This window comes from Hippoglossus stenolepis, chromosome 9 (genome assembly GCF_022539355.2).
Source record: "Hippoglossus stenolepis isolate QCI-W04-F060 chromosome 9, HSTE1.2, whole genome shotgun sequence".
Classification (NCBI taxonomy): Eukaryota; Metazoa; Chordata; class Actinopteri; order Pleuronectiformes; family Pleuronectidae; genus Hippoglossus; species Hippoglossus stenolepis.
This window is the reverse complement of record NC_061491.1, coordinates 18729028-18746399: the sequence shown is the minus strand read 5'-3', so window position 1 is coordinate 18746399 and position 17372 is coordinate 18729028. Positions and strand designations below refer to the sequence as shown.

General features: G+C 41.3%; 1 protein-coding gene across 2 annotated transcripts in view; it reads right to left on the bottom strand.

Annotated features, from left to right (window-relative positions):
* The window catches only part of grid2 (glutamate receptor, ionotropic, delta 2), a 441472-nt gene that overhangs the window by 74257 nt on the left and 349843 nt on the right, over positions 1–17372 (bottom strand). For both annotated transcript variants that reach the window (XM_035167013.2, XM_035167012.2), the window contains exon 11: positions 13916–14228. In XM_035167013.2, coding sequence (XP_035022904.1) covers positions 13916–14228 — 313 coding nt within the window. The remainder of the gene's footprint in view (positions 1–13915; positions 14229–17372) is intronic.

Here is a 17372-nt window from a genome sequence, read left to right as displayed (position 1 = left end):
GGAGGAGTGTTTGTATTAAGGTAATTGCTCCAATAAAGTTATTAATATTCATGAACAATATATTAATATTTCATATTGCCAATGATTCACTTTTGATGTTGACAAATTGTTCTGGACCCTGTTGGCGCTGGCATTAGCTCTACATATAGACACCTGTGTACTGTATAGTAACACAGTAACTCAACAACATACGATTGAATACACATGTACACTTGTTCCTGCATACACAAGGGACAGGGTACACACATGTATACAGACAGACAAGAGCACGCACGCACGCGCGCGCACACACACACACACACACACACATATAAATATTTCAGAGGGATAGCAAATATAATCATGAGTGAGTTTTTATCATTCTTAACATGTTATTTTTTAAATAGAAACAGGTGAAAAACAACAGTTGGGTGAATCAGTGTCACTGGTTTCACATCCACCTTTTCTGGACTCTAAATATGTAAAAATACAAAGGAATATATTTATATAGAAAAGTCAATATCCTGATGTCGTTCAATTTACTAAAAGTTATTATCAGCAAAGTTCTAAAATACAAAAAAACTAAGTTCAAAGTGAAATTAAATCAAAACTACACAAACTAATTTAGGCAACAAAACAGTTCAATTCAGACACAGACTAATTCTAACTATACAGTTTGAGAAAAAAAAAAGATAACAGTAATTACAAAGTTAGAAAAGTTACAATTCTACTCCGCTGGGGCTTTTTTGAACAAAATAAAATTGAATGCAATTAATTCACTGCAGAAGTTGGAAATATGCCATTAATCTTTCTAAGTTGGTACCGTATGAAATTCAAGTTGTTCAAACTTAATGCAACATGATGAAAACTGTCTTTTAATCAAACTGAAACTGTACTTTTTTCCCAGCAGTGTTTCTGAGTAAAGTCACCTACTCGTACAACAGTGTGAGGGATTAAAAGCGAAACACAGAAAAACAGTTCTAGTTTGACAAACACCTCATTTGTAAAGCAGACAGGTGCTTTGTTAAATCATTGGAGAGGAAAACAAAGTGCAGGCGTATAATCTGAGAAATGTCTGTCTTTACTTTCTTTGGAATTACAAGTCACATCACAAACCAGACACCAGGGAACTGATTTTTAGTTTTTTGATTTGAACATTTCCTTAACTCATCAAGGACATGGACTTCAGCTGAAAACCCACAAAAGTTTAATGTGTGTTAAAATAATAAGAGCTTCAATTTGACCTCAACGTGGAGGAAAAAGAAGATATTGAAATTGCACAGGGAGCTTGTGGAAGTCGACTCACTTCCACAAAAAGGGAGCAATTTAAAAGATTGAAATGCAAATTCTTCCTCCACTTTGGCGTGTGCGCGACATGTAGATATCAGCTGTGTCTGCGTGTGAGTGTGAAAAATTGAGGAGGGCTTCCTTTGCTTACACCTACTGTATGTTTTGTGTGTGTGTGTGTGTGTGTGTGTGTGTGTGTGTGTGTGTGTGTGTGTGTGTGTGTGTGTGTCTGTGTCTGTGTTCAGGGAGAACAGATAACATGTTACATTATTTCATTTCAGCCTTGTTGTCTTTAAAGAAAACAGTCCGTGTTTTACATCCCGACAAAAAAGGAGAGCGGCGAGGGTATTTGATGGCCTTTTGCTGAGATTTGAAATTAATTGGAAAAGGCAACTTCGCAAATCGATTTTTCCGGCAGTTTTCTTTGGGTCTCCCTCGTTTACTCTCTCTCTCGCTCTGTCTCTCTCTTCTTCTCTATATGCTTGTAATGATGTTATGTTTGGGAAATAACTTCATCAGGGAAGGCTCTAATGCGCAGACAGAAGCATGGTGTACCCAGACGTAATCATTCTCCCACTGCAACGCACATTTTACACCCAGTATTTGAAGCAGCAGGATATGTGACTGGCTTAATTCAGAATCCACCGTCTGTCATCACAAAGTAAGTGAAAGAAAACCTTGAAGTCTGCTGCATCAATTACAATCCTGCTTTCTGACCGAGTCGAGGCAGAAAAGCCAAATGATCCCGAACTCACGCCTGGAATTGACTGTCTGACTTCTGACCTGGACTCTGACCCTACACATCATAGATGAACTGGTACCGGTGCTAAAGAAAAAACAGGCTACCGTCAGTCTTGTGTTATAGGACGGCATGAGAGCATCACTATTTGATTTACTGCGGATTTACTGTGTGTTGTTCATGTTTGGTTTGACTGTTCGGGTCAAAGGATCAGTGTAACCGATGAGCTGTGACACACCAAGTCCGTCTGATCTTCACATTTTGATTCCTGTGTCCTGGAGATGCAGCTGCTTACACTGGCTCACAAACTACCTACAGTACAAAGTATTTTGTGCAGCTCTTCTCAATTTCGTGACACACAAACTAAATATGTCCGTTGGCAAAAATTATCCTAAAATTAACCAGACCCTCACATACACTCACTTCAGAGACACTCGAACCAAGTGGCTGCATCGTTGCCTGTAAACGTTAATTAGAACCGACTGCTTTTTGGCCTTGGAGCACGTTTTTATTATTCCCTGGAAAGAATGGAGGTAGAGTCATGAGGGTCCAGGTTGCAATGGGGCAAGTGTGAAGACTGGCAATAAACTCCAGGTCTTTTTCTTGGTGAGTGCATGTCACATCTTTATGACTTACTGTGCCCTCCTGAAATAGCTTAGGTGGGAGTGCAGTGACTTTGTCTGAGTGTGTGTGTGTGTGCGTGTATGTGTGTGTGTGAGAAAGAGTGTGCATGTGTGTGCACCATATGCAGAAATTGCTTGACATTGGACTTATTACAGAAACACGGATTTCTCCTCCTCTTCTTCGAGCCTCATCAGCACTTCTGCCTCCGTTTCACAGTTGAAAGGAGCAGAAAAATGATGGCGTCAGCAGAAATTTCTCTGAGCTTATTTACAGACTGTGTTTCCCCGCTCGCCTCCTATACATGGATCAATACAATCTGTGTAAAAAAGAAGGGTTACAACAGCCGACGGGAAGTCAAGGCCGTGGGCGTGTGCACGCGTGTGAAATCACTGGTGTTCAAGCGTCTGTGCCACTTTTTGTGTATGTGTGTGTGTGTGTATAACAATATTTCTGAAGGTAAGTAATCAGATTTTTTTCTGTAGAGAATGAGATCAATTTCACACACACACACACACACACCAGTATACAGTTAATCCATAACATCTGTAGCTTGTTTAAAAAGTGGTGATGAACGAAAGCTATTGATTAAAATCTTATCCAGATAATCTTCATGGGAGAATAGGAGATTAGTAACAACATTCTGCGAGGCATGTGCACATGAATCTACTCCCCGCGCTCAGACAGATGATGAAACTCGAAACACATTGTGAATGGAGACGAGACGGAACACACTATTGTTGGTGTCTGAAAAACTACAATAACTACGAATCCCTCCGATTAAAATGAGAAAAACTCACACAGGCTGCACTGAACATCAGAGAAAACACAAAGCCGGTCAGATTAAATCCAGGGCTCTCTAAAGGCTCCTCTCTTTCGACCAAAAATTGAATCCACAGGGGCACATGCATGCGTGTCCAACACACACACGCGCACAGTGAATTGAGCGAACAGCTACAGTACTGTGGTCTCTTTATAGGTGACTGCATGCAGTCTGTCGATCAAACCAATAAGACCATGCTGCCCTCCGAGTGCAACTTCTGACAGATGGCTCTCTCAGCAATTTTCCCTTGACCGGGGGCAGCGTGTGTGTGTGTCTTTGTGCGTGATGTGTACATGTGTGTTTTTGTCGTCTGCACACGTTCTTAAATCTGTGGCCATGCTTGTATTTTTAAGCCCTTTGCCTTCATAGTGATTGTGTTTGAGTCGCTCATATTCAATTTGAACAACGTCATTCTTAATATTTCACAGCTTTCAACCCACACACACCTCCCGCCCTCGCACTCCTCTCCAACATCTTGTCTTTCTCTTCCTCCCCCTTTTCTCAAGGGCAGCCCGTCCACACTCACTTCACACAATTAAATATTGAGTCACACAGAGTTTGCTTGGTTTGTTTCAAAATAAGAGGATTTGACCTGATTCTGAACTTTAGCACTGATTAATATGTTTTTTTTAATGGCAAAGACAATAATTAGCTGTTACAAGGCATAAGATAACTACAATCGTACAGCGGGACAAAATGACTGACAGTTTTTCCTTTTACTGCCTATTTCTAGATTTGTGTATTTATACTTTATATATGCTTTATATTTTTTATAATTTATAATTAAAGAAGAAGAAGAGAGTAAGAGAAAATATGTGGAAAATGCCTGATAAATGAGTAAAACGGTTTGGGTAGACAATGATATGAGATGCTTGCAATCAAACACACACACGTACGCACACACACACCTACACACACAGTATATAGAGCCCATAGATGCAATGGAGGACGTCTGTGACTTAGTACATAGAGAGTAAAGTCCGTCTCAGGGGTATTGGGGTGGATGGATGTGCTGATAAGACAGAGCTTTCACAGAGGAGAACACTGTGAAAAAATACAATAAGAAACTTTTTTCATTTATCCATGACTCGATTATTTATCCCTGTTATCATGACGATTAACGTCTGACATGAGCCCGCGCTCCTTCAAGACGTATTGCGGTTACCCTGATGACAAACGTCCAGCGTGCCTGGAGGTGGTTTGCTCCTATGGGTTTAATCTGTTCGTTGTGGGATGAGTGGCTGTAATGTGTATGTGCTGTGTGTGTGTGTTACATGTAACGTGTAGAGAAGTCAAGATGCTATCAGTCTGAGATTTTACAGGCATATATTATGGGATGAAACCATAATTGGATCTAAAATACAATTAGCTATATGCACACCCATGTGTTCAATATAGACATAAAACCACACATATTGTATCAGTGCATCATCTTCTTATCTCTTTTGAGCTATTTCACTTTTCTTTCTGCATCTCCAAAACAGCACTTAAAACCGCTCTGTCTTTATCTGACTTCTATATATTTATCTACAGACATAAAACCAGCCCTAATGTTGCTTTGGCACCTGTGAAAACTTTAACTATTCCTGCTTTCTTCCCAACCGGCTCTATTATTATATAGTCCTGCCTCAGCAGACCCTATAATGACTGACTGAGCTCTAACAAGGTGTCTAACAAGGTGTGCCGTGCTCAGCTCTCCCACTGCTTTATCTCTTTCAATCTTCCATTCCTCCTGTCTTCTTCCATCCGACTGATGTGTTCTGGAGTTTCGCTGGAGGAGTTGGCAGAGAGGGAGTTGCAAATATCTGGGTTCACCGAGGGTTATGGAGGGAAATTGGGATGTCATCTGGTTCCCATGACTTTTGCTGATGAGCAATAGGAACCACTTGATGTTCGTCTGTATTGTTTAGTTTTTTTTGTCAAGTGTCAACGGCAGCGTGATTCTCATGTCTTATTGATCCTGAGTTGGGAAACTTATGAACTTTTTTAATAAATTGTGAGAGTTATCTTCTTTTTCAGACACAACTTTCTTTATTCACCCATCATGTACCCATAAACCATTGTGCATTCATTAAAAGTAAAATAAAATGTTGGTCTGGGCACAAAAGCAATCCAGACGCAATTAAATTATTTATTCCAATTGGATTCTGCTCAAAGCCTGACCTTTACAAAACATTCAGTGGGAAATAAACGGAGTTCACCTGGTGTGTTTATACCAGGCAGTTAAAAGTCATTTAAGTCCCTGTGAGCTGCAGCTACTCTGACTCCCCGCTGGAATAATCTGGGCAGAACAGAACCAGCCAATTTCACTGTGCCTCAGAGCTGCTCTGACACATTTTATGGGAGGGCACAAATCTTTAGTCAACATTGCTACAATCTGCACAGTAAAACACGGGGTGAGGATGACTCTTACATGTATTGTAATTTAAAGATCATTACACTCTGCAGATGTTTGTTCTCTTTGCGATCGCAGGCTGAATGGGACGTTTACTGTATGAGAACAGCAGGAGAGACATTTTTCAAGCAACATAACCAGCATGATTACACATTTAAGGCAGAGAGGAAGAAGAAGTGACGGAGAGACAGTGAAAAGCATCAAACAGTCACGAGCATTCAAATACAGTTGCAGCTCTTCTCTCCACTAGATAAGAAGGTAATTACAGTTGAAGGCCAAATCTGCTGCCCAGTGTTGACGCAATTCCATTATCAATTTCTTTAACAATCTCTTCGCACATGGACCGAAACTGGTGAATATATTTTGTTAATCATTTCAAAAAAGTAAAAATATTTTGTCGGTTGTGTAGAAGTGTAGAAATATGTGACTGACAGCTACACAGTTTCTGATCATAAGTTTTCAGTTTCGCATTTTGCATTTCAATTATTGCACCTAGACCAGAGGGAGACAGTAATCAGATATTTTAATTAAATAGGCTATAATAAACCACCATCTTTACCACCATTGCCATTGGAAATCTATGCCTGAAGTGACTCATGTCCATAGATTGGATCAAGTATAAGTTTAGTCCTTTTTAGCCATCATATTATTACATATTATTTCTTTAACTACTTGCATGTAAAAGGAGTTGCTTGTCTGAGGATACAGGGACCTGTCACCTGTCACCTGACTCCGCAGCTCTCGACTGAGTTTCATCTTCTTGCTGTTTCTTTTTGTTTGATTGTTTTCTGGCCCACAACTTTGCTAGCATTGCTGTAGGTTGCAAAACAGCTTTAACAGCCTCTATACAAGCTACCTGCTCAACACAGAATAAATAAAAAGGTTAGCTCATGGAGCAGTTTGCAGCTAAACTGTTCTCTTGGGTGTTGGTGGAGAAGGAATTCTTGTTGCTCTCTATTTGCTGGTTGTGTGCATAAGCAGCAGTTATACAACAAGTTCACAATATCAAGTCAACAAAACTTGATATTGGAAGGCAGAAAGGTTTGAATGGGATGTGGCTGACCTGGCAACAATTGCACCTCATCACATGTGAGGAGTACGAAAATTGGGAACGGAGGGAGACCAAGTGAGATCTCGGGGAATGGAGAGAAAACGGGGGGGGAAGGAAAGGAAGCAACTGTGACAGAAATAAGAGAGCACGGAGTGGAAGAAAGAGCAGGAGAAAGACGTGCATTTAATGGAACTGCTGAGAGACTGTCTTTTTGTCACAGTGGCACATCTCTGTAGCCGAAAAGAGACTGCGACAGGGACGGAGGGAAGAGAAGAGGGAGGATAGATGCGGGGCTAGTGGGGGACAGTCAGGCGGGATGGGTGTCCAGAGGTTGCGTCCACTTCACAGCGGCACAACAGAGTCGTTAGGGAGGGATAATGGATTAGAGGGAGTCATAAAGGGAAGAAGAGACGGAGTAAAATAGAGGAAGAGAGCAGGAAAATGATGATAGTGTTGGCTTCCCAGCAGTACAGCACAGCGGGATCAGAGATAATGATAGAGGGAGAGAGACACATCGAGGAAGCGCGAGAGGGAATGGGGAGTGCTGAATGTGAACACAACTCACAGTGAGAAAACTCAGCGGAGAAGAGAGAAGTGGAGAATGGAGAGCACTGAGAGATGGAGGGATGAAACACAAAAGGAGGCAGGAAAGAAAGCGTTTTTTGTTTGGCTCTCTAACAAGGTTGTGAAAGGACACACACTCATCCCCTTTATTTCTCTGTCTGACACACACAGACAGAGAGATGCACATCAGGGGGCAGGGGGGAAAAGGAGGTGCAAAGTGTGTGAGAAGAATAAAAAAGCCGGGGAATGAGAAATGTTTGGAGCAGCAGATGGAAAGATTAAAGTGCTGATTATGGCCTATGGCCCTGACTTTTTTTCATACAATAAAGAAAATGCAATTGAGAGTGTGCGTGTGAGTGTGACTGTGTTTATATTCGCCACAAAGTTACATCTAATTGAGACACAGTCTCACTCATGGCGACAGTGAAGCTGCTCAGATAATAAACACATATGTGCGCACACAACCGCAAAAACAGTCTGCTTCTCCGCGGTGTGTCTCTCCTCCCCTACTGGTTAGGACATTAATTAGGGAAGAAGAAGATGAGGAGGGGGGAAAAAAAGACAAAGAGAGCAACAGGGAAAGGTTTGTAAAAGACAAATATTCTGTGTGACACCGGAGTTTTGCTTTTGACTGTTCTCCTTTAGCTCAAACACCACCGGGAAAAAACTTAAGGAGTCAGGGCCGCGAGGAAGCGGGAAGATAGGAGAGGACAGGAGGGTATCGAAACAGGTAATGGGACGGACGAAGAGGGTAATGCTTCTGCTCTCAAAACCTGTCTCTCTTAGTTTAAACATTCTTCCTCTTCAACAAATCTGACTTGCATAACAGAGCCGCCGTCCCTTCAGCACAGGCTAACCGTCAGCCAACCTATACTTCCTTTAACTGCGTGCTTCCATCGCTTGTTCGCACGTTTCACAGCAGAGTAAACGCTCCCTTTGACAGCTGTGGCCACTTCTGCTTTCTTCCCTTTGAGAGCGCGTCGCTTCACGCCCAAAAGTAAATAAATAAAAACAACACTAAACACAAGAGTAGCACGATTTGTATTGTGATGTGCTGCACATGCTCTCCCGCTGTGAAACGGTTCTGAACAACAGGGGGCGGCTGTGGCTAAGGTGGGTAGATCCCAGTCTTCCCCATCTGCATGCTGAAGTGTCCTTGGGCAAGATAATGAACCCCAAATTGCCCCTCATAGAAAAAAAACTGCTACCCATAGATGTACGGTATGTGTGTGTGAATGACTGTAAAGCGCTTTGAATGACTATAAAGACTACAAAAGTGCTTTTAAAATACAGACCATTCACCATTTAACATCCAGAACAGATGTGTGATGATTGATCGTCTCTAATTGGCTGGTATTCAACACACAGCAGGAAAAAGAACAAAACATCTAAACACAAACTGGAATTTTTCTATAGCTCGTTCATAATCTTCTATACTGACTTGACTTCACAGTTCTGTCCCTCATATGATTTATTGCTCTTTAAGGTACGACTTTGTCACGGTGGCTGACGTGTGCGCGACACAGAGGTGGCGACAGACCACGAGCTTTCTATGTAAAACTGGATGTTTTTCTTAGAAGTGCTGAAATATCTTTTGCTTTTATAATTTCTGGGCTTTCTGGTGTTTTATCCCTCTCTCTTCCTTCCTTTGATTCAGACTCTTCGTTAAGGACTTTGAGGTTTGCTGTTAATGAAACTGAGCACAGCTTAATTGCATCGTTACAGCACTTACTTTGCATGTTCAATAGAATTTTTCCAGATGACTCAAACAAGAAAAGACAAAGGGTCACTTTAATTTGCCTAATTTCATGTTTGATGATGAGAAACACTTTGATTCTATGCCACATATGAATGTGTTCCTTTCACAAATGCATTATTTATTTTTTTTGCTCTCAAGCACTTTCTTATGTTCCAGATGGTTTACAATCATCCACATCCCAGCGTGAAGTAGATACTTCTTTATCAGCACTTCTGCCCGGCTCGTTGGAACTTCTGACTGAAGTACTGCAACTTTCTTCTGACCACGCTGCCTTCAACTCATCCAAACTGCTGTAGGCTGTCCTGCTTTCTATCTTCCCCAATTCTTGCATGTCACCCTCCTCCTCCACTAACCGCCTGTGGTGGCTCATTTCAAAATCCAAAACCTAGTGTGCAAGACCGCAAATGAGTGCACATCGCCGTACCCGCAGGCCGCGGTCTGTCCAGGCTCTGCACATATACCAGCCAGTCAATGCCCTGCACTGCCTGCTCTGTCTCCTTATATTGTGACCTGATAATCACTCAACCCGGCTTCAACTCTCCTCCCTCCTGGCTCTGAGAAATATTGGAATGACCTTCCCATCTTGGTCAGGGCCAAAGAGTAACTCAACTCCAGCTGGGAATTTATCTCCGTATAGGAAACATTTCACAAGCTTTAAATCAAATCCTCTCCACAACATCTCCGTCTCTGCATCCACTGTTTACGTTACAACTTACGTGATCACACTGTAAATTATTTCTTCATCACACTTCTTGTGATGTCTGTGTTCACTGAAGAAATACTAAAGTCATATGTGTTGGCAACTGTGGAAATGAGGTTTGCTTTCCACTGCGTGTTTTAGAGTTGAGGTGACTCAGGCTGGTATTCAGCACAGAGCAGGAAAAACAGCCACCTGTGTCTCACATGTGTGTAACGAAATGTAATGTAAGTCAATACAGCTCGATTCTATAGCTTGATTATGAATCTTTTGTACCGTAGACTACTTGACCTTACATAGTCCTCTCCCTCACACGCTTTATTGCTCTTAACAACGTTCATCGTGATGGCTGATGTGGTGTCTGACCTTAATCTGACTGACTGTGCTGTATATCCATGTTTCATAACCATTACCCAATGATTGCTTGTAAACTCATCATTTTGTCCATTTATGTTCAGTCTCCTATACTTGCCCCTTTTTTTATAGATTGGAGGTAAGTGGTGAGAGGCTTTTTACAATCTTAACGCTTACTCACAATTACTAAGGTGAGGTTATTACTGTAGGTTTAAATGTGGGGCTATAGAATGTATATAAAGATGGACGATGTGTCTGGAGTTGCTCCAGTTATCCAGAAATATAGCTGAAATATCCTGGTTACATACAGTACTCTACCATAGTGTGTATAAGGAGCCAGAGTCTGCATAGTTGCGATCAAGGGATGGAGCCGTGCTAACGAGGTCCCGCCCATATATGTGCTCGACCAATCGTGATTCTATCTCAGCTGCCAGTCGACCCATTTTCCAATAAATAATTAAAATCAAACTTAGCAGAAAGATTTCACTAAATCACACGTCAGTGTAGAACTACCTAACATGATCATATTGGAGAAAAATGTATTTAACTTGTACTTTGACTTTTAGTTTGGTCCATGATGAGTCATCATGTCGTCCATCTTTATAAACAGTGTGGGACAAATATCTTAAAGATATTTCTGTAAAATAATGTTTAACCTTTCTTTGTGTCAAAGTTATTTTAGTTGAAAGGAAACTGTTTTATAATAAAACCAGATCCTTTGATTGCCACCGTTTTTTTGATGTATGAGTCGACAAATTCAAGATGCAGCTGGCACATTTTGTCAGATGCAGAGCTGCCCACTGTGCCGCTTCACCTCTTCCCCACTCCTCCATCGCTCCCTCTTTTTCTCGCTCTCCTTGACCAATTAGACATAACTTATGGGGTACAGACAGTTTCCCACTACAGCCTATATTGGCCCTTTCAGTTCGGTGATTCATGGTTATTACACACGGACACACAGGCTCACACACACATGCACGCCCGCACTGATCAGACTGAAATGGCTGGTAACTTGGTGTCCATGATGAGGGAGGGAGGGAGAGAGGGAACAAAGACAGAGGAAGAATGAGAGGTGGAGGGGGCTGAAGCGATGATGGAGAGAAATAACAAAAAGACACAAAGGAAGAAGATGAAAGAGAGAAAATTGGAGTATAATAAAGAGAAATGGGTTGCAAAAAAATGAGAGAGGAAGAAAAAGAAACAATGAACGGAAAAGAAAAAGAAAATGGTTGAGAGAAATCTGTGTAATACTCCTGCAGTTCTGGCATCATGTTTGACTAGTGACTTTCATCACTCATCTCTAGCTCCCTCCTTCTGTGGGTGTGTGTGTCTGCATCCGTATGAATTTTCCTCGGGGGTACTAGTTCAGGGTGAAGCACAAAGTTCCTGAGACCTGAGAACTGCTGAATGAACATCCTGTGTATATATACATGTGTGTATGTGAGAGAGTGTGTGTTTGTACATTTTCAATGACTTTAAATCGATGTTTTTAGTTACTCACATTATGCCAAAATTGTGAGTTTGGATGCATCTTGAGTTCATGGTTAGCTGTCAGCTGTCTGAAAGAGATCTCTGCTTTACAAAATAATTGCTAGGATGAAAGTGAAACATCATTCCAGGTGACTTCTAAAGCTGCTGAAGGTAGGGCTGCTTGGCCTCCTGGCAGTCGACTGTGCATGCTCAGTTAATTTTGTGACAGATAGTTCCAGCAAGCCGAATCAGAAACAAATTATCTGTGGATTCAGCACAGCTCCACTCCCATGATTCGGAAGCACCTGATAAACACGCAGCTGTACACACTCAACAAAAAACACACAGTGATAAACACACACACACACACACACACACACACACACACACACACACACACACACACACACACACACACACACACACACACACACACACACACACACACACACACACACACACACACACACACACAGAGAGAGGACAGACACACTCTGGAAGAATTAGATCCTTTCTCTCGCTCTTTCTTTCTCTCTAATGATGCCATGACTAAAATGTTAATTAAGGCTAAAAAGAGAAACGATTGTGAATATCAAACAGCAATTAGAATGTATCATCATCATCATTACCGCCATTAGCTGCAGCACAAGATGGAGGATTATTTACCAAACGGTGGAATGCTCATCAGTTGCTCATTCAGGGCCTAAAATGTTGCACAGACAAAAAAATAAAACTAAATTGTGTATAATTAATGCAGCTGAAGAAATTAACTATTGCGAGTCCTGGAGCATGACAGCGAGAGCAAACTGTGCTCATTTGGAAGAGAGTTGATATTTTTGTCTACCACAAACATGTAATGAGCTGATATTTAGACTCTTTCATACTATGCGTGTGAATACTCACTCAAAAGACATACGATTGAGATGTTTCTGATCTTATTTTTTTCTTTCTGCTCTTACCTCTCCCTGCTGTGGCTCCATCCCTGCACTGATTTAAATCTAAATCTAAATCCTTCCCCAGGTGTCAATTGTCTGATCTTTTCACCTGAGCACGGCCTGATGGATTCTGGAAAATCTTTGGGTAGATAACAAGGAAGAGGTCATTATCCTCTAGTCAGTCCATGTGGAGCAAAACCTCTCCTCCCTTTTGTTCTCATTTGGCTACTGTGCTCGAACACGAAAGGTCAACCCACACTTATGACACCCAGAAGACAGCGATTATCAAATCTTTGACAGTAGATTGCTTCAGCAATCACGTTCTTTCTCTTCTACGCCTCCCTCCCCTTCCCTCGCTGTGTTTTACCTTTGCGATGGACTCTGCAAATACAGAGCGGTGTTGTAAAAAGCCCAAATCCCTTTGGCAAAATAGCAAACAACAACACTCCTGTGCACCTTCTATTTGCCAGCTGGGGTAAGAACCATAAACTAGATGAATACACAAATAATTCAGGAAACAAGACAATTAGAAAGCTTGACTTGCTTCATTAGAAGACCACGGAAAATTTACAACTTACCTGCATCAACCAATCAGTAAGCAAGCCAGATTTAGTTGGTCACATGGGAAGTCATGTTACGAGCAAACATGGAACAATGTCTCCTAAAAATTACGATTATACTCCCCTAGTTTGGCCTGATAGGCTTCTGGTCCACAAAGATCTACCTTCCTGGCCTGTACCAATGTGATAGTTGTTGTAGGACACCAAATACTGACGTTCACATCTTGGATCCTATACAAAGTTTTCCATAGACCGAGCCTTTAACAACATATTGGATAGCTTAGGATTGGGATAGATCACAGTGTCAGTTAAATGCATAAAAACTGTCCCACTCTGGGGAACATTTTGTTTGGTTCCAAATGTATTTACTGTTGTAAATAACCTCAGCTGAGGAGATAATGTTTTCGCCCCTGTCCATTGGTTTATGATTTCCACTAAACACGATGGAAGGATGCGACATGGGCCAAGAAGAAATACATAAAATATTGGCACAGATCTGGACAAAGAGGCAGATCCTAGCTTTTTTCTTAGTCTTTTCTTTAACTTGAATTTTGGTTATATTTGTGAGTTTTTCCTGGGATATTTTCAGTATTCAACACACCACCACATTCACTCATCAGACATTCCTCTTTTGTTCTACCCTTTCTGCGTTCCCCTCCCTCTATCCCGTTTCGTCCTTACCTTGTTGTACGAAGGAGCCGTACACAAACCACATGGAGTTGTACAGCGTAGTCGAAGACACAGATCCCATGGGTAGCCGGGGTGGGTTGAGCCAGTTGAGCAGGTACACCAGGATGCCAATGAGGAGCACGGTGCCCGCGATGCACGCCCACAGTGACAGGTCGAAGGGTGCCAGGCAGGCGAACATGTCCACGGTGCGTTCGGCCTTGCGCAGCAGAACACCCACAGAATAATCCATGTAGCGTGTGGTGAAGTCCACAACGCTCTCTCGCTCAGGCGTGATGGTGAGGGCAGAGAGTCCCACATCGGCTCGCTGCGAGGGGCAGAGGAGAGGAGGATCAAGTATCAACACTGTGGAAATGTGTGGGTGAGGAAACAGCCAAAAAATGAGGACTTTAGTGGCCAGAGATACAGCAGGTGGCTACTTCAACCTCTGCCTCGGCTAACCATCGAACATTCAATTTGCCGTGAAAGGTTTAGGTCATGCATATGATATAAGGTTGATGAACAATAGTCATGGCAGCATCTCGGCCCCAAACAAATGCCTCTTTTTCCTCATCTCTGGTAGTGCTGTGTATGGCTTACAAAGGCAGAAAACTCGGCAGTAACCCTGTGTACAAAATATCTTGGGTGGTGTTTGATGCGTCTGTTGATTTAGAGTGAAAAATTGGACATTACTTGCTCATTTTGGGAACTGTTGGGTTTCTCTACAATTTTTAAGGTCTTACCGTTACTATGTACGGTGCCTTGAGATAATTATGATTTGGTGCGATACAAATGAAATTGAATTGAATGGAATTCTTGCAGTGTCCTTCAGTGTTGCTTTCAATATCTTGTCTGCACTGCAACTGCTGTTCAGGATAAACCAAAAGTGTTTGGACAATTTCACTTTGTCTGGTTATAGCGGCTCCGGAGCGGCAACAAGGCTCCTTCACAAATTCTCCTTCTGAAGAAAGTTCAGCTTCTTAGCATTTTGCTCATTCACTTGCCTGGGTTACATTTTCTGTTTCAGAAAGTGGTCTTGACAATGCTGCTTGTGGGCACCCAAACTCAAGCCACTCGAGCAATAGCTCGTGATTGAGTGATTGTCCTTGCATTTCTACCAGTTAAGTGACATGTTTTCAGTTCTAATCATGCTCAAATAAAAATCTTTTTATCATTGCAAAATGTTAAGTAGTGAACTACTTGTCTGGCTTGTCTAATACTTACAGCCACCTGTCAGCAACAACAGCTCTGTGTGTGTTTCCTTCACCCTGACCATGACTTGACACAAGCTCATGTCTGGATACTCTCATTATGTGCCTCACGCTCTGTTCTGCCTCTGCACTGTACATAGGTATGCAAGCACTGTCTTGTAAGCACAATGAGGACTGCCGATGATGCATGACCTCTGAATCATTCATTTATTATGCCATTGATCTGCATTCGCTTGGAATTCTTGGGATTTTAAGAGACAAGAAATTACTTCTTTAATTATCTACGTATAAACACAGCTTAAAAAAAAGAAAAAGCTGTCAGTGATTTTTTTTTTGCCATGATGCCTGATTGAAATATTTTTTGTCCTGGTGCTTGGCCAGCAGCTGTTGCCATATTGTACCATAAGGGTTTAAAATGGTGTGAGTGAGCCTGTGTGAAATTTATACTGGAGCAAGACTTATTCTGAACTGGTGCAATAATGAGATCGTCTTGCTGATTTTGCAAATGTTTAGCCCGGCACACACTTGCATGTTAACTCATCACACACTGCATTCACATCTTCACACGTACAATTGTGCACAACATCAACATTTCAATCAACTGCTGGTGAGAAAAATCAGCTAAATTTCAGGTTGAGTAAGAAAAGAAAAAATATTAAAATGGGCAGAAATTGTCACTTACTCTGCATAAAAAGAATATTGGGAGAAACCATGCGAGATGCCTGCTGGTTGAGACAACACAACAATATGCATGCAAGTGCGTGTATGTGAATAGAGATTAATTGCCATGCTGACTGTTGTGGTCCGTTAACACAGAAACTTCCAGAGAGCACTTTGGATAATAATTATCTGGTAATTGGGTTTTTGGAAAGATAAACGTTGTTGCTGACTGATGGGGAAAACAAAATTATTTGCATGTTCAGTTTATTAACAGCCCGCGCTTGTCTGTGTACACATTAATATGCATTGTGCTCAAAGCATATTTCTATCATTTTGTGAGCGTGCAGTGGGGGGGATACAAACACACACAACTATACAAGGTCAAGGGAAGGAGAGCCTCGTCTTAAAAACATGTTCGAACTTGACACACAGTGAAATGAATAAATAAGAAAAAAATAATAAAGTAAATAGCATAGAAAGCTTTTGAAAAAACATTGCAGATAATAAAAAACACATCCCTGACCTATGGAGAAAAAACACGAAATGAAGTGTGCAGCAGCAAAGTGAAAATATCGGCATGCACTTGCAAAAACACAGTCATGTATCCAATTTTTCCTTTTTCAATGTCATGACACTTGGCAATTCCATAGAAGTCAATATATGTGTTATGTGTTCTGACAAAATCATTTGTAATTAACTATAGTAAAATATTTGATTGTTTTTCATTGTGGTGATTTGCAAGAGATTTAGTCCCTTTTTCAGGCACATTTATGTGAAGCATAGAATTCCAAAGAATATAACTACAGTGATTGTCGTGAGGATTATAAATTACAAATATGCTCAGTGAACTCTGAAAATGCTGTTTCTACCTAAAATGGTTTCTAAAATCCCTTCTCTTCTCGGTTCTGGTATTAAATAAAAAATGGCCAACTGTTGTTACTCCTGTAATTTTTTTAGTGGCCTTGTCGCAGCCATTTGTTACAATCCATAAGTTATTTTGAGGATGAAAGAAAGTCCTGTGAGGCAGTAAGGTGAACTCAGGGCTTACTGCTGGCAGGTCACCCACAAGACGACACTCAAAGAAACAGAACATGTTGGAGAAACCTTAAGCTGCTTTGTATATTTACATGTTTCTTTTGATGTGTATACCCAGGTTTTGTTTCTGTAGCCAAAGGTGCTCTGTTCTTTACTCACAGGACTTGCTCTTTAATATTCTTTATCTTTCCCGTCACATTTCCACCTCCTGGCTACATTTCTATATGTTCATTGTTATGCACAAGAACACCAAAGCAAATTCCCTGTATGTGGAAACCTTCTTTGAAATAAACTTGATTCTGACTCTTTTCCACAGGATGACGGATGAGTATGAGAACAAAAGTCTTGCACGTGCTGAGAGTTCTTCAACATTTTATGGAGTCATAATCCCAAAAGAAATCTGAGTTATTACTCTGACCAAAGCGATTGAAAGAGACTTTCTTTCTTTTCTTTCTTTCCTTGCTGCTGTGGTGTAAAATATGAACATACGGACACAAATATCAAACATATTTAGTAATTTGTCAAAATAATCTCAAATATTCTGTAGTGTCTGCCAATGGCAAAAC